The sequence below is a fragment of the Microcaecilia unicolor genome, chromosome 6 (genome assembly GCF_901765095.1).
Source record: "Microcaecilia unicolor chromosome 6, aMicUni1.1, whole genome shotgun sequence".
NCBI classification, from domain to species: Eukaryota; Metazoa; Chordata; class Amphibia; order Gymnophiona; family Siphonopidae; genus Microcaecilia; species Microcaecilia unicolor.
This window is the reverse complement of record NC_044036.1, coordinates 175,877,058-175,901,895: the sequence shown is the minus strand read 5'-3', so window position 1 is coordinate 175,901,895 and position 24,838 is coordinate 175,877,058. Positions and strand designations below refer to the sequence as shown.

The 24,838-nt window shown below is 43.2% G+C and overlaps 1 protein-coding gene across 2 annotated transcripts in view; it reads right to left on the bottom strand.

The window, feature by feature from the left end:
- NEK4 (NIMA related kinase 4) overlaps window positions 1-24,496 on the bottom strand; it is an 85,090-nt gene extending 60,594 nt beyond the window's left edge. For both annotated transcript variants that reach the window (XM_030206088.1, XM_030206089.1), the window contains exons 1-5: window positions 24,322-24,496; window positions 7,927-8,193; window positions 3,489-3,686; window positions 2,810-2,917; window positions 1,646-1,800 (exon numbers count right to left, since the gene is read on the bottom strand). In XM_030206088.1, coding sequence (XP_030061948.1) covers window positions 1,646-1,800; window positions 2,810-2,917; window positions 3,489-3,686; window positions 7,927-8,193; window positions 24,322-24,459 — 866 coding nt within the window. In that variant the 5' untranslated portion in view covers window positions 24,460-24,496. The remainder of the gene's footprint in view (window positions 1-1,645; window positions 1,801-2,809; window positions 2,918-3,488; window positions 3,687-7,926; window positions 8,194-24,321) is intronic.
- Between the last annotated feature and the right edge of the window lie 342 nt (window positions 24,497-24,838).

Below are 24,838 nucleotides of genomic sequence, written 5' to 3'. Positions count from 1 at the left end.
CACTCCACCCTCCTAGACCCATTATAGTATGTTCCAGGCTGCACTCTCATTCAGATTGTAAATAGTTTCAGGTTAATGTCCCTGCGCTGCGAGGCCCAATTGACCAATGTTTGCTGTTTTTGTTGAGCCTGGATGCTAGGGATTCCCCACTTGTGAGAATTAATAAGCCTGCTTGTCCTTGGAGAAAGCAAAGATAGTTACTTGTAGCAGGTGTTTTCCGAGGACAGCAAGCTTTATATTATCACAATCCCTCCCACCTCCCCTTGGAGTTGCTCCTTTGTTATTTTACTTTATTTTTGCTGTAGTATAAAACTGAGGAGACCAAGTTCGCGCAGCGGGCGGGAAGGCACTCATGCATGTGCGGTGGAGCGTGTCTTGAATTCCTCAAAGCTCTCATTAGACTTTTGTAAATTCCAGACCGGGCGATGCGAGTCACCGTCACCCACTTATGAGAATAAAACAGCCTGCTGTCCTCGGAAAACACCTGCTACAGGTAAGTACCTTCACTGTATTCAGGGAGCATAAAGTAACAGCAAAAAACAAAAAAGAAAAAACACAGAGGTCCTTTTATTAAGATGTGTTAACAGGCAGTGAACACTAACGATTGGCCCATGCTAAGTAAGACACCCTTAGGAATATAACAGGCACCTTATCATTTAGCATACGCTAATCATTAGCATGCACTAAATCCATTAACACACCTTAATAAAAGGACCCCAAAATGTCTTTGCCTGGATCTTTTCGGAGGAGAATACTGCAGTCATACCCACACTGGAAACCTTCTTTGATGGTGATTATTCATAACAAAGTAATTGATCAAAGTGACAAACTCAAGGCAACAAACAGCCAAGACCAGATGGAATACATCCCAGAGTCCTGAAACAGCTCTAATAGTAAATTAGAAATTATTAGTAATATATTAACAAATCTAAATCAAATCAAAATGGATTGGAGAGTGACCAGTGTTATGCCAATTTTAAAAAAGGGCTCCATGGGCGATCTGGGAAACTGTAGACTGGTAAGCCAGATGGTGGTGTTGGGCAAAATGGTTGAAGCTATTTACTGACCAAAATCTGAATGGGTTCAGCAAAGCCAAATCTTGCCTTTCCAATTAGTCACATTTTTTTAAAGGTGTAAACAAAATAAGTAGATAATAGTGAACCAATTCACATATTTGGATTTTCAGACGGCAACTGAAAAAGTCTCTCATAAGAGACCCCACAGAAAGTTAGAAAGTCATGGGATAGGAGGCAATGCCCTTTTGTGGGCTGCAGACTGGCTAAAAGACAGAAAACAGAGTGGGACTAAATGGCCGATTATCCACACAGAAAAAGATCAAATCACACCACCGACACACCCTCTTGTGATTTGGACACACTGCAAACAAACTACATAGGAAAACGTCTTAAAAATGGGTTTTGAAAGTAGCGATTTGGACTTTTTCTGTTTCAAAAATGAGCCCATAAGTGTCTTTTTAATGTGTCTATTGCATGTTCTTGTGAGATTATACTAAAATTTGTTTTTATATGAGCTTTATTGTATAGTCTGCTATCTGTTAACTTTTCAAACCGCAAAAGGAAGGTCTGTGCTAGTGGACTGTGAAAAATATAGAAAATCTCAAATTTGAATATATTTTTATACCTACACCTTTGTGGCTTGCAGAAACAGTGAGATGTGGTGCTTGATGTAGGGTCGCCTAAGAACATCTTTCACATCTGGCCGTTTCTCGGGCTGTTTGCTCAGCATTGTTCCTATCAGCTCTCCAAGTTGGGGGTTATAATGCTTTGGCATTGCAGGTAGCTGACAAGTGAGAGGACATTATTTCAGGAATAAATACGACATTGTAAGTTTCTTAGTTGTGTAGCTTGCATATTTTATGTGTAAATGAGTTTATTGCCATGTTGGTTTATCCAATCCCACTTTTCCTTAGAAAAAAAGAGTCAGAGATATCTCATCATTTATCAGTCCAAAATCAGAAAATATATGGTTCAGGGACATTAGCTAGTGTGTGGCTACTTACAAAGAAAAGTACTTAAAGTTTTAACTAACATATCTTGCTTAAATTAGGGATGAAGGTTTTATATAAAATCTGTTAAGTGCCCTGGTATGTTCATGTTAGGTCTAATAGAAACTCTTATACCATACACTTATAAATATTTGGAATCTCCACTGTCCATCTTAGCAGAGGCTAGGAACTGAATGAACATGGAAACTGAGTTATCCTCTTATTTCTAGGGATGTACCCTCCATTACAGCTCTGAGGCACGTCAAAGAGGCATTACAGGGAGCCCATGCTAAACTTGCACCAGTTTCCAGCATGTTCAGTGGGACAGCTCTCACATCACTAAACTGAAAAGAAAACACCAACAAATATTTTGATGATGCAGATAATAATTGTGCTTAACTTACAAAAGCATAAATGTGGACTGAAATCTTTAAAAAGCTACACAAATCTGAGACAGAGATCAACATCTTTCTTTAAACCAACATGCAAAATCCGGATTAATAGCTACAGAAAACAGAATGATTAGGAAGAGACTGTACAGGATGGAAGAGTTCTAGAAGAGGAAGTGCCTCAGAATAGACAAACACAACAGGCTAAAAAATCTTCAAGTCCCTGTGAAGGTACTGGTTAGGCACCTATATTTATATTTATGTTCATCCCTGATTTAAGAAAGACACTTAAAGATTATATGAATCTATGTGTAGGAAAAAAATAAAATGAGCAATGACAAAGCATATGAAGAATATTGTATTGCTCTGAAAAGACTTAAGTGCATGCAAAGAAAAGCTCAGTCATGGGGGTCACCTTTCCTTCAATGATGCGGAATACTAAGGAATTCATGTCTTTTGCATTGAAGGCGTGCTTCAGAGTGGCCATCTCATAGACGCAGCAGCCCAAAGCCCACACATCTGACTGTAGAGAGAACAGTGGAATGCCAGTATTAGTGCCATTCCAGGAATGAGAACAACTGCTTCATGTGGATTTCAAAACATTTTATAATCACAACTCAAGAGCAAATTATTGAAATGTAAAGCAACCCCTCACATGGGCAATGGTGTTAATACTGATACTTATCATGTGAATATTGCTTGGTAAAATAGGCCCTAGGGATCCAAGTCAGTAGAGGAGCTCTCTCTCTTATGCAAAATTCATAAGAACTATTTTTTAGGAGATGAAACCAAGCAATGGGATTTGATCATCAGTTCCTAAAAGCTTTTCAAAGCAGGCTTATCCCCCCCCCCCCCCCCCACACCGTTTACTAAGCCACGCTAGCTACTGTCATGCGCTAATACAGACACAGCTCATTCACTTTGAATGGACTGTGTCAGCATTGCCGCGCAGCTTAGTAAAAATGGGGGTTAGTGTGTCAAAGACCAAAATAAAGTGATTTCTAATCAACTCTCTGAACTTTTCATATTCTTACTAATCGGACACTCAGGAGTACAAATTTTAATTACAGTTCCATCTTAAAGCACTGCAGTACCTTATAGTTGTAAGGCTTGTTGGAGAAGAGCTCAGGGCTCATGTAGTATGGAGTACCGATCAGGGTGCTGGCCATATCATACTGGTTTTCCAGTACTCGGGCAATTCCCAGATCTCCCACTTTAATAATGTTTGTTCGTGTCAGGAAGATGTTTTGAGTCTTTAAATCCCTGTGCATGATGTGTTTATCATGTAAATACTGAAAACCAAAATAAAACATTTAATTACCGATAAGACAGACAGAGATACACACAGGACCAAATGTACAAAGTTCCATACAAAGATTTACTGCACTATAAGATACTTCAGAAACAAAAAGATCTATATTTAAACTAGGTAGATATTCTATTTTTTTTTACCATTTACCAATTAACCAATTACAAAGGAAATACAAATATGCAATAAGACAAACCAAAAGGTCATACTACAAAACTAAAATAGGGCCGGACTACAAAGACACAAGGAAACTATACCATCTTGTGAACAAATTACTAGACATAACAACGATCGCCACAACCAATAACAACACCCCATCTGCAGACAACCTTGCTAAATACTTCAACGAAAAAATAGTGAACCTATGCAAAATTCTACCACAGGACAACACGGACAACAAAAACTTCATAAATGGCTTGGACCCAACCCCCGATGAATACCCAGTGGCTCAAACCTGGTCAAATTTCGCCCTCCTCACCGTCGATACTGTCACCCAAGCGATTAACAGATATTCCAACAGTCACTGTTAATTGGATACCTGTCCTAGCTACCTAATAAAATCCGCCCCCACCAATTCATAACAGACCTCACATCCCATTTAAATTTCATGCTTCAACAAGGTATTTTCCCAAAAGAAAAAGGCAACATTCTACTCACCCCAATACCAAAAGACACCAAGAAAAAAATCAAATGACATTACCAACTACCGACCAGTAGCATCTATCCCACTGGTAGTCAAACTAATGGAAGGTTTGGCAATCAAACAATTATACGATTACATAAACAAATTCACAATACTACACGAATCTCAATCAGGTTTCCGTCCCCTACACAGTACCAAAACAGTACTACTTACCTTCCTAACCAAATTCAAGCAGGAAATAGCAATAGGTAAAAGTATACTTCTCCTCCAATTCAACATGGTCAACCATAAGATATTACTAAGACTCCTAGACTACTTCGGAATTGGCGGAAACACACTCAAATGGATCAAGGGCTTCCTAACCACCAGAACATATCAAGTGAAATCTAACACTAACTTATCATCACCGTGGAATCCAAACTGTGGAGTACCACAAGGATCACCATTATCACCGACCCCACTAGCCAAGGCCCTATCCACTAAAGGCCTCAACCCATTCATATATGCTGACAACATCACAATATATATCCCATACAAACAAGATCTGTCAGAAATCAACAACGAAATCAAGCTCAGCTTGAACATCATGGACTCATGGGCAAACGCATTCCAACTAAAACTCAACACAGAAAAAACACACTGTCTCATCATCTCCTCTCAACACAACACATACAAATCCAACAACCCTCCTCATCTCAGACAACCTAAACATTCTCGGAGTAACAATCGACCATAAAGAAAATGCTTCACTCAATGTGGAAACTCAAACGCGTGAAACCATTCTTCCCGAGGGATATATTTCGCAACCTGATACAATCAATGGTACTAAGCCACGCAGATTACTGCAATGGAATTTATGCGGGATGCAAAGAACAAATTATAAAGAAACTTCAGACCGCCCAGGACACAGCAGCCAGGCTTATATTTGGAAAAACACGTTATGATAGCGCCAAACCCCTCCGAGAAAAACTGCACTGGCTCCCAATCAAAGAACGCATTGCTTTTAAGGTCTGCACCATGGTTCATAAAATTATATATGGCAAAGCCCAGGGATACATGACAGACCTCATAGACATACCAACCAGAAACACAACAAGATCAGCACAAACTTACCTAAATCTCCACTACCCAAGTACTAAAGAACTCAAATACAAATCAACTTATGCATCCAGCTTTTCTTATTTAAGAGCACAACTATGGAATGCTCTGCCAAAGATAGTAAAAACAACGTACAACCACCTAAGTTTCCGGAAAGAACTAAAAACAAACCTGTTCAAAAAGGCATACCCCACCGACTCAACATTAAAACCTAAGTTCCTGTGACACTGCAAAACCAAAGACTGTAATGGACACACCTTAACCCTCATCCCCCCTCCCTAACTTCCCCAATGTATCTACCAAACACGAACCTTCTTTTACCACAGTAACACCTGTATTTGTTCATACCGCAACTGGCGAACACCGTTGCGGTACCATGTAAGCCACATTGAGCTTCCCCCATGGCACACTCGCAAGCTTGATCTCCCCTACACACACACACACACTCAACAAATGGCACACTCTCAGCTTGCTCTGCCCCCCTACCATCATCCCCATGAAACACACTCACCTTTCTCTCTCCCCCCATCATCATCCCCATGGCACACACTCCACCACTGGCATCAGCTGATCTTCTCAATCTTTCTCCTCCTCTCTTGCAGAGATCATGCAGCAAGAGGAGAAAAAATTGAAGGCTTAACATAGGGCTGCTTCCTCCTCTTGTGCATCCTAGGCCTCCATGTTCATTTGAACAACATAGGCGTCCATATAGCCTTGCAGTTTAAATGAATAGCTGGGAACTGGGACTTCTCTACTGTATCCCTGTAGGTCTCCTCTATATAGCTCTATGTCTGCCTCAACTCCTTTAGAGATCAGACTTGTTCACCGAGAGCCAAAATCTCTTTCCACCTAGTGCACATATACAACCTCTCACCAACTGGAAGATAATCATACATGTGGCCCTCAATGCAAAAATACTGGATAGCAACCAACTTGCTGCTGGATTCCTGTCTGCATATTAGTATTGGCAGGTGTTGACGGCACCTACCCGAAAGTGTAGGCAAAGTATCCAGCAACCATTCACTGCCTACCTGAGGGTGTAGGCCAGATATCCTCCACAGTCCATCTACTACTAATAATCCAGTTAAATGGTTAGTCCATTTGACTGGATTATTAGTGGAGGAGTGGCCTAGTGGTTAGGGTGGTGGACTTTGGTCCTGGGGAACTGAGGAACTGAGTTCAATTCCCACTTCAGGCACAGGCAGCTCCTTGTGACTCTGGGCAAGTCACTTAACCCTCCATTGCCCCAGGTACAATAAGTACCTGTATACAATATGTAAGCCGCATTGAGCCTGCCATGAGTGGGAAAAGCGTGGGGTACAAAATGTAACAAAAATAAATAATTGCAAAAGGTCCATCCACAGCAATAGTCCAACACAAGGGTTAGCCAGTGGCAATACACACCAAAAGATCTCTTACCACCCAGACAGGAAAGACCAGTCTCTAATCTCCTGGGCTCCCTGATCAGAGCCCCATTCTTTACTCAGGGTGGGTCACTCAAAGTTGTACCCACCGCTGGGCAAACTGCAGTCCAGTGGGGCACCAATACTCCCACACCCTGACCCCCTCTAGTGCTAGCAGGGTCCTGTCTACTCCACTTGGGTCTTGTGGACAAGCCAAAACTCAGTTTGTCCACCTATGCAAATCATATGCTAATTAGGATGCAATTCAGTTTCTCAGTGCTCTATCACTCCCAATGCTCATGGAATTATCCAAATTCTGGACAGGTTAGTCCTCCCCTGCCACCACCCACGTAGTCTTCCCTATCTGGCTACAACCACCCAAGCAGGGTTCCAGATGTTCACACTAACTATGTTAGTGGGGACTAGACCCAAGTTGTCTGCCTGTACAATCTGGTGGTGTTACCTCTTTGGGGCTGGAGGTTCCCCCTGCTTTGTGATTGGATGTACAGTGAGTTGTTTAGCTATTTAAAGTAGCTAAGGGACTAGGGATACCTAAACTAATATGAAGAGTTTAAAGATTATTTTTTTATTTTGTGTTTGCTTCTCAGAAGAACTGTAAATTTGTTTATGGTGAATCACTTGCAGATGAAAATACTCTGTGATGACAAATGTTCTAGGGCTGTAGCAAAATTTAAAACTCAGGCAAAAGAATATTAGACCCTTTAACCAATATATTACCTACCTTTAAACAGAAGCAAATAATTAGAAACCAAACTAATGAGTAATTTTGCTTGTTATAGACATTAAAATAGATTTTATCAATAAACCTACAAATTCTCTTCTATCCCAAGCTTTAAGTCACCAAATCTTCCAGCAAAGTAAAGTTCACTTACTCAGAGATGCTTTCTCTGCTCCCAGCACTCCCTCACAAAAGGTATAGGTATGTCTAAAAAAGCTGTGGGCACAATGGGCCAAATTTACTAAGATTATTTTTTACCACAGAAACAGAACAGGAGAAAAACCTCAAAAGATTAGGACCAATGTGATAAAGAAGGAAGAGCAGTATGAACAGTTAATACCTGTAGTGCCATAGCAATCTGGACAAACCACTCCACCACTTGACTCTCTTCCAGGAACTTGCCCCTCTGATCCTTAAGCCTGTGATATAGATCTCCTCCTTCACAGAAACCCATAACAATATACAGCAAGCCATCCTCCCCTTCCCAGGACTCTCTATAAGTGACTATGTTGGGGTGTTTCAGCTGAGACAGGAGCTGGGCCTCCTGTTCTGCTGCTTTCCGCTCTCGGCTGGATGTGTTCTGAAGATGGAGCTTCTTGATGACAAACTGCAAAAGCAAAAAGAAAAACCTTTTTACAGCAAGAATAACACAACCTTAAAAAAATGTAAAGCATACTGGATTCTAGCCTGCTTATTTACTGCTAGCATTATTAACTTGTGCTTTGTGCTAATGATGTTAATGTCCATTATTTCAACATATTTTACCATCTAATATAATAAAACGCACCGTGAACGTTCTGAAGACAACGTTCTGAAGTCACTCAAACACTCCCTGTAGGGTTCGTGGATTCATGGTGTGAAGCCAGCCAGCCGTCTCTGCCCCGCCCTCGCGTCAAACGTCATGACGTCGAGGGCGGAAAAAAAACCAAACAATTCCGGCAGCGCAGCGTCAGGGAAGGAGGCGGCGCTCCCGACGTCTCTAGCCTTCCCTTCGCTGTGTTCCGCCTTCTTCTGACGTCAAGGAGGTGCTTTTTGACACTCAGAAGGGCAAAGCATTCCTCCCGGAGGCCCGCAGACTGCACCTGCAGAAGCAGTTAATACTGTGGGTCCCGGCCCCCAGGGCATGGGACGATGTGCAGATGTTGGGTTCGATGGCAGCGACATTGGACATAGTGCAGTGGGCCAGGCACCATATGTGGCCCCTACAGTTGTCACTGCTCAGCTGTTGGTGGCCCCTGTTCAAGGATTACTCCCTTTGAATTCCTTGGTCCTCACAAGCACGGTTTGTAATGCGCTGGTGGTTGCTACCGGAGACTTTGCAGGGGGGTACGCCTCTGCAACGTCAGAATGGACAGTGGTAACCACAGATGGCAGTCTGTCCAGCTGGAGGGGGGAGGCCACAGTCTTGGGCAGACGGCCCAGGGGACCTGTTTCTTGGTGGAATCAGCATGGGCGATCAACCACCTGGAGTTGCGGGCGATTCAGCTGGCTCTGCGACCATTCGAATCTCTCATCCGGGGAAGGCTGCTCCAGGTTCTATAAGACAATGTGACAGTAGTTGCTTATGCCAACAAAAAGGGAGGGTAGCACCTGGACTATAACGCTAGCAAAAGAGGCTTCACTTCTCTGCCTCTTCGCTTCTCTGACCCTACTGTCAGCAGCTCACATTGCGGGAGCTCTGAACATACAGGTGGACTTCCTCAGCCACAACCAGCTGGATCCGGAGGAATGGGAGCTCTCTCAGAGCGTTCGATCAAATCACTGGACGCTGGGGAGTTCCAGCGATCGATCTGATAGCACAAAAAGATAACGCCAATTTCTTCAGCAGGGGAAGGGAGCTCAGATCAGAAGGGATCGATGCGCTTCTTCAACCCTGGCCAGGGTCATTCCTGTACATGTTCCCTCCTTGGCCCACGGTGCGCCATGTGGTGGGATGGATTGCGAGGCACCTGGGGCCAGTGATTCTGGTAGTTCTGGATTGGCCCAGGCAGCCATGGTATGCGAATCTCATCTGATTGACAATCGATCGACCCCTGTGGCTAATGGGTCACTGCGGCCTGCTGTTTCAGGGACCTATAGCTATGGAGGATCCCTCCCCTTTTGGATTTATGGCCTAGCTTTTGAAAGGGCACGTCTGAGAAAGAAGGGTTACCCTAATAGGGCGAGCTCTATGTTTTTGCAGGCGTGAAAGCACTCTGCTTCCACAGCTTACGTGTGGGTGTGGAGCACTTTTGAGTCTCAGTGTTCTGCCTCCAGGATATTAGCAGGATGGTCTCGATAAATCCCTTTCCTTGAGCTCTTTGAAAGTGCAAGCGGAGACACTGGCCTGCTTTTGTGGCCACCTTCAGGGTTGTTTCTTGGCTGCTCACCCGGACGTGGTGCGCTTCCTCCGGGGAGTTAAGCGCCTGCAACTACCTAGGGTTCCGGTGGTACCACCATAAAACCTTAATTTGTTGTTGAACACCATCAAAAGGCCCTGTTTGAACCCTTGAATAGGGATTCTCTGAAAGACCTTACACTGGACAGTGTTCCTTTGGCCATTGCCTCAGCGAGACATGTCTTGGAGCTTCAGGCTCTATTCTGTAGGGACCCCTTCATTCATTTCACGGAGGGGGGGGGTCTGTATTCGAACGGTTCCAAGCTTTTTGACCAAGGTAGTGTCTCACTTTCACCTGAACCAGTCGCTGATGCTGCCAGACTTTCAGCGTGAGGATTATCCAGCAGACTACAGCGAGCTGCACTGTCTGGACGTGCGACGCATTCTTCTGCTGTATCTGGAGGCCACAAACAGCTTTCGGCGTTCCAATCATGTTTTCGTGTTGTTTGCGGGGCACAATAAGGGGCTATGGCCTTCAAAGCTACTGTGGCCAGATGGCTTCGCAAGGCGATTATTCTGGTCTACCTTGTCATGGGGAAGCTGCCCCCCCTTCAGGTGCAGGCACATTCTACGAGGGCTCAAGCCACTTCAATTGTGGAGTCTCATCTGGTTCCATTGCACATTTACAGGGTTGCAATGTGGGCTTCAGTACATATGTTTGCTAAGCATTACCGTCTGGACGCGGCCTGCCAGGACACAGCCTTTGGAGCATCAGTTCTGGCTTCTGGGGTGGCACTATCCCGTCCTACTTGAGGATTGCTTTGGTGCATCTCACAAGTCTCTGGATTGATCTATGGGATGCTATGGAAGGTAAAATTAGTCCTTACCTGATAATTCCCATTAGTCCCAACAGATCAATCCAGAGGCACGCCCTTATTGCTGATGTGTGTGTGTGCTTGTTTGGTTCTCATTCTGGTCAGGTTCCTTCATTTGGTCTGTTTAGATGATTAAATGTTCTTATTAGTATAGCATGGTGATATTTTTCATATAAGAAGCACAACAGTGGAGGTGACAAAAAAACAACTGGAAGCGTCAACATCTTTTATTGTAAGTCTTCATTTGACACGACACAGGCCGTGTTTCAGATATAGGGCCTGCATCAGGACTCTGAATAATACTTTATGTAAATTAAAAATTCAGCAGAACGCAAATGCGCTTAACGACAAACAAATAAAACATCATCATGGTCTGGACTATAAACAAACGATAGTGGATTCATTGTGTCATGATTCACTAGCCTGCCAAAAGCTTCTGATCATATATTCTTCATTTCAACAGGCATGTTCTGTTGATCTATAAGCCAGTAGTTCCCAAACCTATCCTGAAGGACAGCCAGCTTGTCAGGCTTCCAGAATATCCACAATGAATATTTGTTACCTACTTAATATGAGTTCCTATATTTCAATCCAGTCACAATCTAATTAAATTTTTACACCATGTAACTGCTTTTCAATTTAACAACAATTTTTTTATTTCCTCTTGCTTATACCAAACATTAATTTGTGTATCTTAAACAGTGTGGACATCACTTGATGCGTTGGAGCTGAGAGGCTGTGTTTTCCTCGGGCTCTCCAACCCTCTCTCGATTATTAAAGCCTGCAAGCAAAAATTGCTAGATTTGTCCCCCTTTTGAGCGCAAAGTGTAAGCTCCGACCTCTATGGACAAATATATTCGGAAAGGAGGAGTGGATATGGCAGCTAAAGGGGCTAAAAAAAGACAGTGCTAAGAACTGCACGGGAACAGGCGCGGAAGCCAAGATGGCGGAGGAGGCGGAGACAACTTGGCGGTATCTGAAGAAAAGATCGCGAAGCTCTCAGCAGCAATGATAGCAGCGCGGGGTGAGCGATTAGATGGGATCCAAGCAGTGTCCAGGGGCTAACGCAAGTGATCACAGATTTTAACAGCAGAGTAACGGAATTAGAAATGAGAGTTGGCGCCACGGAGGATGGACTACACGAGGTCCTAGCAGAACTGGCGAGCTTGAAAAAGGAGGTGGCAGGCTGTACATCCAAGTTAGATGATCTGGAAAACAGATTGAGGAGAAATAACTTACGTGTTGTAGGAATTCCAGAAAAGCCAAATGAAAGGGATCTCAAGCAGACTTTAGAGACTTGGTTTGTAACCCTCATGGGGCCAGAGTTCGCTGAGGGCCCTATACAACTGGAGCGTGCACATCGCGTGGGGTGCTGGCAAGAAGGAGCAACGAGGCTGAGAGTGGCGATAGTGCGTTTTTTGAACTTCGCACAAAAAGAGAAAGTAATGCGGAAATATTGCTCCCTAAAATCAGTGATGTACCAAAATTCTAGGATTCTGCTTTTTCAGGACTATTCCGTAGCAGTTGCACAACTGCGGAAAAGACTCTCCGAAGTTTGCAAAAGATTGGTGGAGAAACAGCTGAGATTTATCCTACAGTTTCTGGCGAGGCTGTGTGTGGTGAGAGAAGGGAAAAACTATGTTTTTGAATCCAGCGAGGCGGCGAAAAAGCAGTTACAGCAATGGTTCCCCAACTGAAAGGACGAGATGCACTGTGTTTGCTATTAAGTTTGGTTGAAGAGGTGATTGAACTGTAACCAGGAGTGAACGAATAGGTTCTGGATGATGTTCCTGGATTTGGATTGATGTCTGAGCAGGGGTTTTGGGGTAGTTTGTTAAATGTTTACTGAAAAATGTTGTGTAAAAGGGAGTTGTGATGGGGGAGGGTAGGGGATGGGAGATAGTGGAGAAGAAATGGTATTGGAATAGAGTGAATGTGGGGTCAAGGTGGAGAGGGGGGGGGTCGGAATGCATTACGATTATGACCTTTATGAGTGGGAGTGGGGTGGAAAGGAGGGGGGAGGAAGGGGTGGGATGGGAGGAGAGGAGGGGAGGGGGTAAAGGGAGGGAGGGTAACAAGCAGGACTGGATGAATAATAAGCGGGGGGGAGAGATGAGGACACAGATTGCAGTGTTTGCAGGGCATGTGGAGTGGTTCTTGTTTGATGTACCCTGTGGGAGGGGGGGGGGGGGGGGCTGGGCTCCAAGGGGGAAAAAGCAGACGGATATACAGACGGGATTACATTGGAGGTTGTTTGTTGTAGATGGGGACACCTAAAGGGTTAACCTGTATTTCCTGGAATGTATCGGGGGTCAATTCCCCAATAAAGAGGGCCAAAATATTGCAATACTTGGGTGCGCACAGAGCTGATGTGGTGGGTCTTCAGGAGACCAAGCTGAGTGATATGGAGCATCAGAAATTGGTGAGATCATGGGTAGGACAATATTTCTATGCGTCAGCACCCAAGAGTAAAGCGGGGGTGGCTCTTTTGATACGCAAATCGACTCCTTTCATTCATAACCGGGTCACAAAAGATGAGAATGGGAGATATGTGATAGTGGAGGGCAGAATGCACCAGGCACCACTTACGCTGGTCTCAGTTTATGCTCCAAATGTAAAGCAGAGGGGTTTCTTTAAAAATTTAATTGCGAAATTGTCCCTGATTACAGGGCCTAAGATAGTAATGGGAGATTTTAACACAATATTGGACCAGGGACTGGATACGACAGCAGGGCCACAGCGATCTAGGCCTAGATCTCTGGAGAGATTGGGAATACTGCTGAGAAGTTTGGATCTTGCTGATCCATGGAGAACACTCCACCCACAGGAGCGTGATTTTACTCAAATTTCCAGGGCTCACGGGTCGAGATCCAGAATCGATTATATTTTTGTATCTCGGGATCTGTTTCACGCGGTGTTGAAGGCAAAAGTAGGACCTTTTGTGATCTCTGATCATACACCAATCACGGTACAACTGCAGGCATGGGGTGGGGGAGTAGGGGGCAAGGGAAGGTGGGAATTTCCAGCCCAACTGTATACAGATCAGGGGTTTCGCCATTATCTTAGAACAAAATGGGAAGAATATTTGGTTAATAACAAGGAGCATATAAATAATCCAATATTGTTGTGGGACGCTGGGAAGGCTGTGATTTTTTTTTATTTCTTATATATGTGCAATAGATGCTAAAATTGATTGTGTATAAGGATTAAATTTTGTTGGTCACATTGGAAATTTGATACGAAAATTGTTTTATGAACAATAACCAATGACATATGCAATGTGACAATATGATATAGAATCATGCGAATCGTGTTCTAATTTTATTAGTGATGTATAAAAATAATGTTTTCCATAAATGTATGTATATATATTTTTTTTATATATGCAATTCTTAGATCATTTATATATACATATATATTTTTACATGTTCATATTTTTTTTATATGTGCAGTATATGTCAAGATTCACCACAATCTTTCATGCACTAATATTAACAATACATATTAAGGTTTATGCATATTTCATGAAGATTGACTGAATCTATATTAATAAATCCCACCTTGAACGTTCTGAAGCTCACTCCAAGGCAGAGAAGCACAAAAATCCTGTAGTCTTCATAGGCTAGGACCAGTCACCCTCACTCATAGACCCGCCCTCAGCCACGCCCCATCTGTACATAAAACGCTACCTCAACATTCTGAAGACAACCTGCTGAAGCCATCTGCAAAATCCCTAAACAGTTCGTAAGTTCATGGTGGTGAAGCCATCCAACTCACCATGTCTCTCTGCCCCACCCTCGAGGGCGGAACACAGAGAGTAAAGGGATCCATAAAGGCACCCCTACCAACTGGCAACCCCCTCCAACAAACAACGGCCCAGGCAGGGGGAGTGTTTCCGTACTCCTCCCCCTGCCTAGGAATCGCTACAGACTGCTGGCAAACTCCCCAACCACACGACCACAAAAGCCACCCGCAACCCCCTCCCCCCACATAAACGCACACACATACACGCAAACACACACGCACACACAAACGTAAACGCACACACAAACACACACACACAGAAACACACACACACACACACACACAGAAACACAAACACACACACAGAAACACACACACACACACACAAACAAAACACACACACAGAAACATAAACACACAAAGACACACACACACAAACAGCCTCGACGGTGCACCTCTAAGTGCCCCCCCGCCGCATCGCCACAACAACCAGTGCAACGGGGCATCAGAAAGCCCCTACCCCCTTCCCTCCTCGCCGCATCACCCAACCCCTCCCCCGCCGCTTCACCAAGCCCCCCCCCCCCCACATCGACCGCCTCGCCACCTGCGACCGCTAATACAAACTCTGTCCGGCGGCTGCTGCTGCTTCTATTCAGCAGCAGCAGCCCATACATAAAGAAAACAAACAAACAAAAAAACAACCTCCTAAAACGCACCTCCGTGGAGAACCATCTCACATTGGCTGACGTCTCTGCAGCCGCTCCTCCTCTCCCCTCAACGTCAGTGCCCCTGCCGGAAGACCCCGGAGAAACGCCGAGACGTCAGAGGGGAGAGGAGGAGCGCATGCTGAGACTTCAGCCAATGTGAGATGCTTCTCAATGGAGGTGCGTTTTAGGAGGTTGTTTTTTTGTTTGTTTGTTTTCTTTATGTACGGGCTGCTGCTGCTGAATAGCAGAAGCAGCAGCCGCCGGACACAATTTGTATTAGCGGTTGCGGGTGGCGAGGGGGTTGATGAGGGGGGGAGGGGCTTGGTGATGTGCCACGGTGGGGGGGGGGTCGGGTGATGCGCGAAGGGGGGGACAAGGGGCTTTCTTTGGGTGCTGCGCCGGCTGGGGGGGGAAGGGGGGTCTCGCTGGACATGGGTGGCTGGAAGGAAGCAGGGGGAGGGGAGGGTCGTTGCACATGGGTGCCTGCAAGGGGGACAGGGGATACAGGATGGACACTGCAGGGCGGGCAGGGGGACAGAAGGGTTGGTGGTCATCAGGGGGGACAGGTGGGTCGATGGACATGGCTGGCCACAGGGGAGGAACAGGGAAAAAGGAGAGGAGTGTCCTCAGACATGGGTGGCTGCACAGGAGAGGAGGGTCGCTGGACATGGGTAGCTGCAGGGGGGGCAGGGGGACAGAAGGGTCGCTGGACATGGCTGGCTGCAGGGGGGACAGGGGAGAGAGGAGGGACGCTGCACATGCGTGCCTGCAGGGGGACAGGAGGGATGCTGAGGGGGGGGCCTGAGACCGCATGGGTGGCTGCAGGGGGAGCAGGGGAGACAGGAAGGACGCAGCAGGGGGAGAGGAGGGTTGATGGGCATGGGTGGCTGCAGGGGGATGCTGGACATGGGTGGCTGCAGGGGGAACACGGGGAGAGGAGGGTCGCTGCACATGCCTGGCTGCAAGGGGGCAGGGGAGAGGGAGGAAGTGAGGGGGTTCCTCACACCACACACGCAGTCACTCATTCTCTGTCTGCCACATACACTCTCACTCACACACTCACTGTCTTTGTCCTTCTCTTTCACACAGTGTCACACAAAAACACAAACACTGTCGCTCACACACTCTCTCTCTCTCGCACAAACACATACACTCTGTCTCTCTCTCTCACATTCTCTCTCTGACACACACGCTCCATCTCTCACACACGCTCTTTCTGAAACATACACTCCAAGGAAAACCTTGCTAGCGCCCGTTTCATTTGTAAGAGAAATGGGCCTTTTTTACTAGTATCTAAATAAAAAATTCAAACACCATTTTCACAATTACAGTATTCTTCACTTCAGCATCCTTATTAGTTGCTTTATATTTGTTACAACATTGTCCCTTTGACTAGCTCTGGAATATAAACACTTCCCAAAAGATCATTTTATTTTGACAAGATGGTTCTAAAAAATCACAAATACATTCCCAACACTTTACTTCTCATGAAATTAAAAATTATTTGTCCTTGTTATCTCAGTTTATAATTTATGGAAAATATGGCTACAAATATTAAGCTAGTTAAAACATTGTTCCTTTGGTTAGCTCTGTAAAAGAAACACTTTACTTCTCATGAAATTCAAATTATTTTTCCTGGTCAATTCAGATTATAATTTATGGAAAATGTGGCTACAAATATTAAGTTGCACTATCTTTTTCTTTTGAACTCTAAATTGATTTATATATATATATATATTTTTTTTAATGCCATACACCCTTGTTTTCAACGTTTAGTGTGTTTGTGCATTTACCTTCTCACTCCAGTACTCTATATTATTCTATCAATTAATTAGAGGCCATGTTGTTTTATTTAATTTATCGGTATTTTCTAGCTTAGATAGACAGTTTGCCTCTTTCAAAATATTAAACGATCTGACATCATAGTATTGTATTTCTCTGTCTGCTTAATGTTAATAATTCATATAAGTGGCCAATTATTATGTAATGGTCAATTTGATAATCACGTTTAATAATTGATTCCATCCTTGACAATCATGAAGAATTCGGAAATGACGTCATGAGTTTCGGTTTACTTTTGGCAGGATACTTTAAAATTGATTGCAAATACTAGCTCTGTTTGATTTCATAGAGACGAGACGCTGTTTCGATCTTTTACGCTTGACTTTGTTTCAAGTATGATTTAACGCTACAGCATCAGAAAAGAGGTAAGGATAGTGTGTATATATGGCAATTTTTGGGGTTGTTTTTTTGGTTTTTCACTTCGATTTTGCAGAGCTTTCTATAAAATTGGGGTTAGAAAACCACATCTTAAATTTGTAAACGACATATGAGAATATCGGATGTATTTATCCTTCATACACGTCACAATAGCACTCTTTGGATCACATTGATATGAAGCTGCACATATCGATATATTTCTAAAGATGTTTTCAGACACTAGCTCTGTTTGGTTGCATAGATTTGACATGCTGTCTTGAGCTTTTCCGCGTAACACTGTTCTGGGTATTATCTAGCGCTATCACATCAGCAAGAAGGGAAGATTGGCGGTTCTAAACGGCAATGCTTTATTTTTTTTCACTCTCTTTTATAACGTTTTTTTAGTTTAAGATAAGTGTAGTTTGCAATCTATAGAAGGTAAACATTAACTTTCAATAAATTTATCATATTTTTCAAAAACGCTATCTAGGTTAATAATAACGATTCTGACTATGGTACTGGTAAACACTTAAAACATATTTGATATTTATGTTTTCTATCATTATAAGCTTAAAAGAAAGCTTTTATAAGTTATCATATGATTAACGCTTTAAGATTTCATTAGAGTACTTTCATTTCATTAGGTTTTCACAATCTTCATTATGACAATCTTTTGTAGACATATATTTATTCTACAATTGGATAGAATTAGAAATCAGCTTATTTTTATTTCATACAGTTAACATGCATTGTTAACACAACATAAGTTGTTAGTTCTTCAGTTTTTCTTTATGTTTTTTTCAATATGTAATATTAGATACTGCTGATATAAAAATTTATGAAAAATTCATTTATTTAGAAATTGTCAATACCTAACTTGATATTAGGTTCTGTTATTGAACATTGATATCATTTTTATTAGTTCTTAAATGATTTAATGTGCATTGTTTATTGCCCATTGCGCTTGATAATTATTAGGGATATATATAATCCTGTGTACAGTTAATAGAATATTATTTTAAAAAATTTTGTTTCGATATTCATATATTATTCCTATATCATGACACTTTTCTAGAAGTATGACTGCTTCAGATACGTAATAGGTTTGTTAAGTCAGTATTTGTTCACTATATTTGGTTTTATGTTAATTTGATAACATCTCTTGCAATAGGAGAATGTTTTAGACATTTGTATTGTCTCTTTATATTATTATACGCTATTATTTCATATTATTTATGTGTTTTGATTTGTATAGACTCCTGACACAGGCCTGTACGGCCGAAACACAGCTGTGTTGAGTCCCTTTCTCCATGCTACCTTTTGGCTAATAAAGTTTATTTTTTAATTTTTACAACCAAAGTGTTGTTTTTTTTATGTAATTTTTATTACTTTTTATGTATTCATATTTTTAAATACATATTTTATGATTATTTCTAAAATTTGATGGTTTTCTATATATTCTTGTTTTTTATTTTTATTTATATTTATTTTTGTTCCTGTGAGTCATCTTCGCTGTTTTGTTTTTTGTGATTAGGGGGGACATAATAGCGTATGTGATTAAGAGCAAAAGGCAACAGGCTAGTCGGATGGTGGATATGGAAAGGAAGATCAGATTGCTAAAAAGACAGTGGCAATCGCATCCATCTGAGGCGGGGAGACAGGCTTTAGAAAGGGTGCAGGAAGCGCTTAACAATATGCTTCAGGAACAGGCACAGAAAAATGCTTTTTATTATAGTTACAGGTTGTTCAGGTTTGGGAATAAACTGGGTAAGCTGCTGGCGAGTATGGTTAAGAATTGGTCGGGGCAGTCAGCGATTTTGGCATTGTGTGATTCTGGGGGAAGAGTGGTCACAGAGCAGAAGCAGCTAGAATGGATCTTTGCCCAGTTTTATAAAGCTTTGTACACGGCGGAGGGGGGGGGGGGGGCAGGGAGGATCTGTTGAGGCCTTTCTTAGGGGATGTAAGTTGCCTAGATTGACTGAGGTAGAGAAGACCAGTTTAAATGAGCCAATTAGCGGGGAGGAGTTGCAGAGAGCAATAAAGAGCTTAAAACTGCATAAATCTCCGGGCCCAGACGGCTTGAGCGGTGAATTTTATAAAATTTTGAATGAGCAGGTAGTGGGGATCTTGGGAGAATATTTTGAGACAACTATTAGGAAAGGGCATTTTTCGCAAGGGGCTAATCAAGCCCTGATCACGGTGCTTCCCAAGCCTGGTAAAGATCCACTGCAGCTGGGGTCTTATAGGCCCATTTCCTTAATAAATGTAGGCCTGAAGCTGTTGGCAAAAGTCTTAGCAGAACGCTTGGCAGTGGCGATTCCAAAGTTGGTAGGACCTCATCAGGTCGGTTTTGTGAAAGGAAGATGTGTGGGAGTGAATGTTAGGAAACTGATCTTGGGGATTGAGAGATGTGTGCAGCTGAGTGTTCCAGCCTTGGCTATAAGTTTTGACTCGGAGAAGGCCTTTGACAGGGTTGAATGGTCTTTTCTGTTCACTCTGTTGGGTTTTTATGGTATGGAGGGTTTTTTTGTTCAGGCCATTCAGACTCTGTATGCCAATCCGTCGGCAGCTGTGTTGGTGAATGGATTGCCATCGGAAGTCTTTCCACTGGGGAGGGGCACGAGGCAGGGGTGTCCCTTGTCATCTCTTCTGTATAATTTATTTCTGGAACCTCTGTTAGAACGACTTAGGGGGGATGGGAGGATACCAGGGGTCGTAGTATCACCGAACCAGGCCCCTCTAAAATGCATGGCCTTTGCGGATGACATAATGTTAATGGTGACAAGCCCAGATACAGCGTGGCAGAGAGTATTGCAGGTGTTTCACAACTTTGGGCAGCTCTCGGGGCTCAAGCTTAATGTTTCCAAGTCGGAAGCGCTTCCCATAAATTTGAGAATTGAGGAGTTGGGGACGGACTTCCCTCTGAAGGAAGCAGCGGGTAGGCTTAAGTACTTGGGGGCGAGTATCCCGGCAGACACTAGTTCAATGTATGAGTTGAATGTAGGTATATTGCTACGTAAAACAAAGGAATCTTTGAGCATGTGGGCGGGGTTACCGCTGGGCCTTAAGGGGAGAGTCTTTCTATACAACATGATCATAGTACCTAGATAGCTATATCATTTACAAACACTGCCCATTTGGTTGCAAGAGCACGATCTGCAGACATTACACACAGCTTTGAGGGTATTTTTGTGGCGGGGTAAGAGAGGAAGGATATCTTTGGATACACTCATGCTCCCGAGACACATGGGAGGGTTGGGACTTTTGGATGTAAGGAGATACAATCTAGGATTTGGAATGAGGCATATTTGGGACTGGCTTATGGGCACCTCTGGGTTTACTCCTATGGAGGTGGAAACATGTTTTCTGCAGCCTCTTTCGGCTGAGTATATGCTGCATGCTAAAGGGGTGAATTTACCAGAAGATATGAAGCGGCATGTGATCTGGAAATATATGAGGAATGTGTGGACAGCATTGGGAAATGTGTATGGAGGACATCGGTTTGTGTCCCTTTTTCTACCACTGAAGGGGAATGTAGATTTTGGCCCAGGATTGGGGCAAGGACAATTGTTTCGTAAGGGTAGAGAGGAGGCTATAAGGTGGGTGGGGGACCTGTTAGAGGAAGATGGGACAATAGCATCTTTTGAATCTTTGTGTAGGAAATATGGGTTGGAGGCTTCAGACCATTTTGTGTATTTGCAGATGCGACATAATGGGGCTCGTTTTCAAAGCACTTAGCCTTCCAAAGTTCCATAGGTTTCTATGGAACTTTGGAAGGCTAAGTGCTTTGAAAATATGCCTATATGTGTCCTCCCTAGCACCAGAACACCTCGATGCACCTTTTGCTCATAAGATTCAGGAGAATTTGAAGCTGGAAGAGGAGAGACCGAGGTTGTGCCAGTATGTGAACGCTATAAATGAGGAGGTGCCAGATGTCTCATTAGTGGGGGTGGCGGAGGCTTGGGAGAGAGAGTTACAGACACAGGTAGAAGTAGGGGTACTTCAACAGTTTCTGAGAGATATAATTAGAATATCTAACAACGAGTTGTATAGAGAACAGGAATATAAATTTCTTTTGAGAATGTATGAGGCACCATGGAGGGCCTATAGGGCAGGGTTTGCACAAGAGGGGGGATGCCTAAAATGTGGGATGAATACTGCTACGTTGGGTCATATGTTTTGGGCCTGCAAGAAGACGCAGCTCTTTTGGAATAAAGTGGGTGCATTTTTATCCCGATGTGTGGGAGGGATAGGGGTACGTGGGGCACGGGGTTTTCTGTTTTTGGAGGGGATTCAGTTACCACGGGTGCCAGGGGCAAAAAATTTGTTGGTGGCAAAGGCGCTAATGATAGCTAAGAAGGTCACATTGATACACTGGCGCATGCGAAAAGCATCAAAGTTTAAAATGTGGAGATTGATGAGTTTGAGATGGCTATGTTAGAGCGCAGAATGGTGGGAAATGCAGCTGAGAACCAATGGAAATTTTTCCAGAATTTATGGGAGCCTTACTGGGCTCTGCTGCCTCACAGGGAGTGGAGCTTGATATTAAATGTGTGAAATCTTGTGACGCTCTGGAATACTGGGGAAATTGTGGAGAGGGTGATGGATCTAGAGATTATAAGCAGTCCTGGAGGGGGGACTGGGGAAGGACGGAGGGGTAGATAAGGGTAGGGGGGAAGGGAGGGTCACTAACTATGAAAAGCAAGGGTGTGCACAGTTTGAGTGCTTATATATTTCAGTTATGTTCTTGAGGGACAACTCAACATGGGATACTGGATGATTAAACTATGGCGGATGAGTGCAGTATTATGTTTTATACAGTTCCTGTATTCTGTTACACATTATAAACAGTGTTGTACTGATGAGAACCCGAATAAAGACAATTATATAAAAAAAAGATAGAACATATTGCAATTAAATGAAAGTAAAATTAAACTCTCCTTGCATTGGGGCACATGGAATCATATCTTAATGTAATCTGTTTTGTAGAAGTTTATATTTTAGATACATACATGGATTATTCTGTCTTGAGAATGTTTCAGGGGCAAGTGGTTTTATAAGTCAAAATAAAAACAAAAATAAATATTTTGTTTAAAAAAAAACAGTGTTCTTATACCCGCATTCACTCACTATCAAACCACATACATACAGATACCTTCAAACCTCATTCAGAACATTTGTGAACCAAAGGTAATCTCATGACACTGGGGTTTATCACACCCCATAAATATATTTAACAAGTAATATGATAATGTTCACTTTAAAAATTCTTACAGTTGACATAACTATCATTTATCAGCTAGAAAAGTCTCATTAATCAGCCTTGTCTGATTAGTAATGTGGGAACAAATTAATGTTTGGTATAAGCAAGAGGAAATAAAAAAATTGTTGTTAAATTGAAAAGCAGGTACGTAATGAACAGTCGTGAGATAGATTTGCATGAACTGCCTCTCTCATAGGCAAATTTCTCTCATGCATATTAACTGTGGTTATTCTGAAAACCTGACTAGCTGGGGACCCCAAGGGCAGGTTTGAGAACCACTGTTTCTCCAATCCTCATGTTTTAAATTATTTGCACAGATGCACATTTTAGCTGGAAACGGTACCTCCATAACTAAAAGTAAAGCAGCAAATGCTACACAGGTTGAAGAATTTCAGGTCTTAGACTGAATTCAAGCCCGTCAGACTTGTTAAATTTATACATCTCTTTCTGTTCTCTCTGCATTCAGTCTTTCATTGCTGCAGGATAATCAAGAAGACACAGAGGCCAATAATTAAAGTTTTACTGACTCACACCCTAAGAATGAGCACCATTTTTACTCACAAGCGTATTTTTACTCACTTTAAGAAAGGGACAGGAACAGGTCAGGAGAAAGAAAGTATGTACAGTGATTACATTTACAGATCACTTTCCAGAATATACATTATACGTGGGTTGTGTGTGCCAGAGGTATTTTCAGAGAGAACCTCAGCAATAGGTTTCTCTTTGAAATCAAACTTCACTTATACTTGGAGGTTGTAAGGCCCACCACAAATTTCAAAATGACCCTCTCCATTTGCAAACAGAATGGATGGACGGTACTGAAAACAGTCTGCCACCCACAAATGAACTTTTAATGCTTTATTTCAGCTTTAGAGGCACTGCTGTCGGCTGTAGTGTCCTGAGATGCAGCATGGCTTTATTAATTTATTTTTATTTACACAGTTATCAATTTAAAACAATACAAGAAAATCTTACGCAGAAAATAAGGATATATATCCAGCAAATAAATAAATTTTAAAAAAAGCAAAATCATATGATCCGTCTAGAAAATATCCGAAAGGGAAAGAAAGGGAGATCCACAGAAAATGAGAATGTCAACAATAAGCAAGGAACTCAATCACAAACAAAATAAGAAACGGCATCAGTAAAGAAGTTCATTACCATAACAGCCACTTAAAACCCATCCTTCAAAAAAAAAAAAAAAAAGTCAAGTCAGGCATTAGTTACAATTGACTGAAGCCTCAAGAAGGGAAATGAATTTCAAGCTGTCCCTGACTCTGTTCCAAGATCTTATTGCTAACGCTTTACCTGGGCGCTCAGTGTGATTCTCCTGCCCTAGGTCCAGGTTAAATCTTGCAAAATCTTTAAAGTTTAACATCTGCTATTCCCATTCCCAGTAAGATGTGAACTCCTTGGAATCTTATCCCAGACCAGTGAGCCTGCGAGCGCAGCGCTGGCTGGCGAGCCGACATCACTGTGCTAAGAACGATTTGGAGACAGTTCTTGCTTTTATAAAACGTCAATTTCCCAATACAGGCCCGGAATATTTCCCTTTAGCTTCTCTCCCCAGCCTCCACTCTTTCCCGGCTATCCCTGCCTGTCCTCCTCTTCCTTGGACTAAAGCCCTTACCTGCTTCCCCTCGTTACGGTACCGGGCCAGGCTCACTTCTCCGTAACTGCCCTTCCCCACGGCCCGAAGAATGCAGTAATCCGCCAACCTCCCGGGCTGACTCTGCTTCTCCATAGCCGGAGACAGAGCTTCATGCATCCTCCTCCCGACGTTAAGGCTCCAGCGCCTGGCGCCAACTTGCAACTGCGGCCCGCGGCCGCGGCCCCAGGCGAGGCGACTTACTCGGCGGCTTCGGCGTTACCAAGCAACCACGGAAAGGGGCGGACCCATTTTCTGACTTCCGGCGCAGATATGCGTCATCTGACACTTGTAGTGACCAAGGAGGTTAGATTAAGAACGAGGCAAGGAGGTTTAATAGACAGGAGTAGAAGTGAGCCTATCTAGTCCACTGTAAACAAGGAAGCTAATTTGGTTAATTTCTGTTTACACTCCCCCGCGCAGCCGTCATTGCCATTCACGCAACACAAAAAGTAAGCAAATCTATGAGCTACTGCATCTTGATCCACGTTGTTTTTCT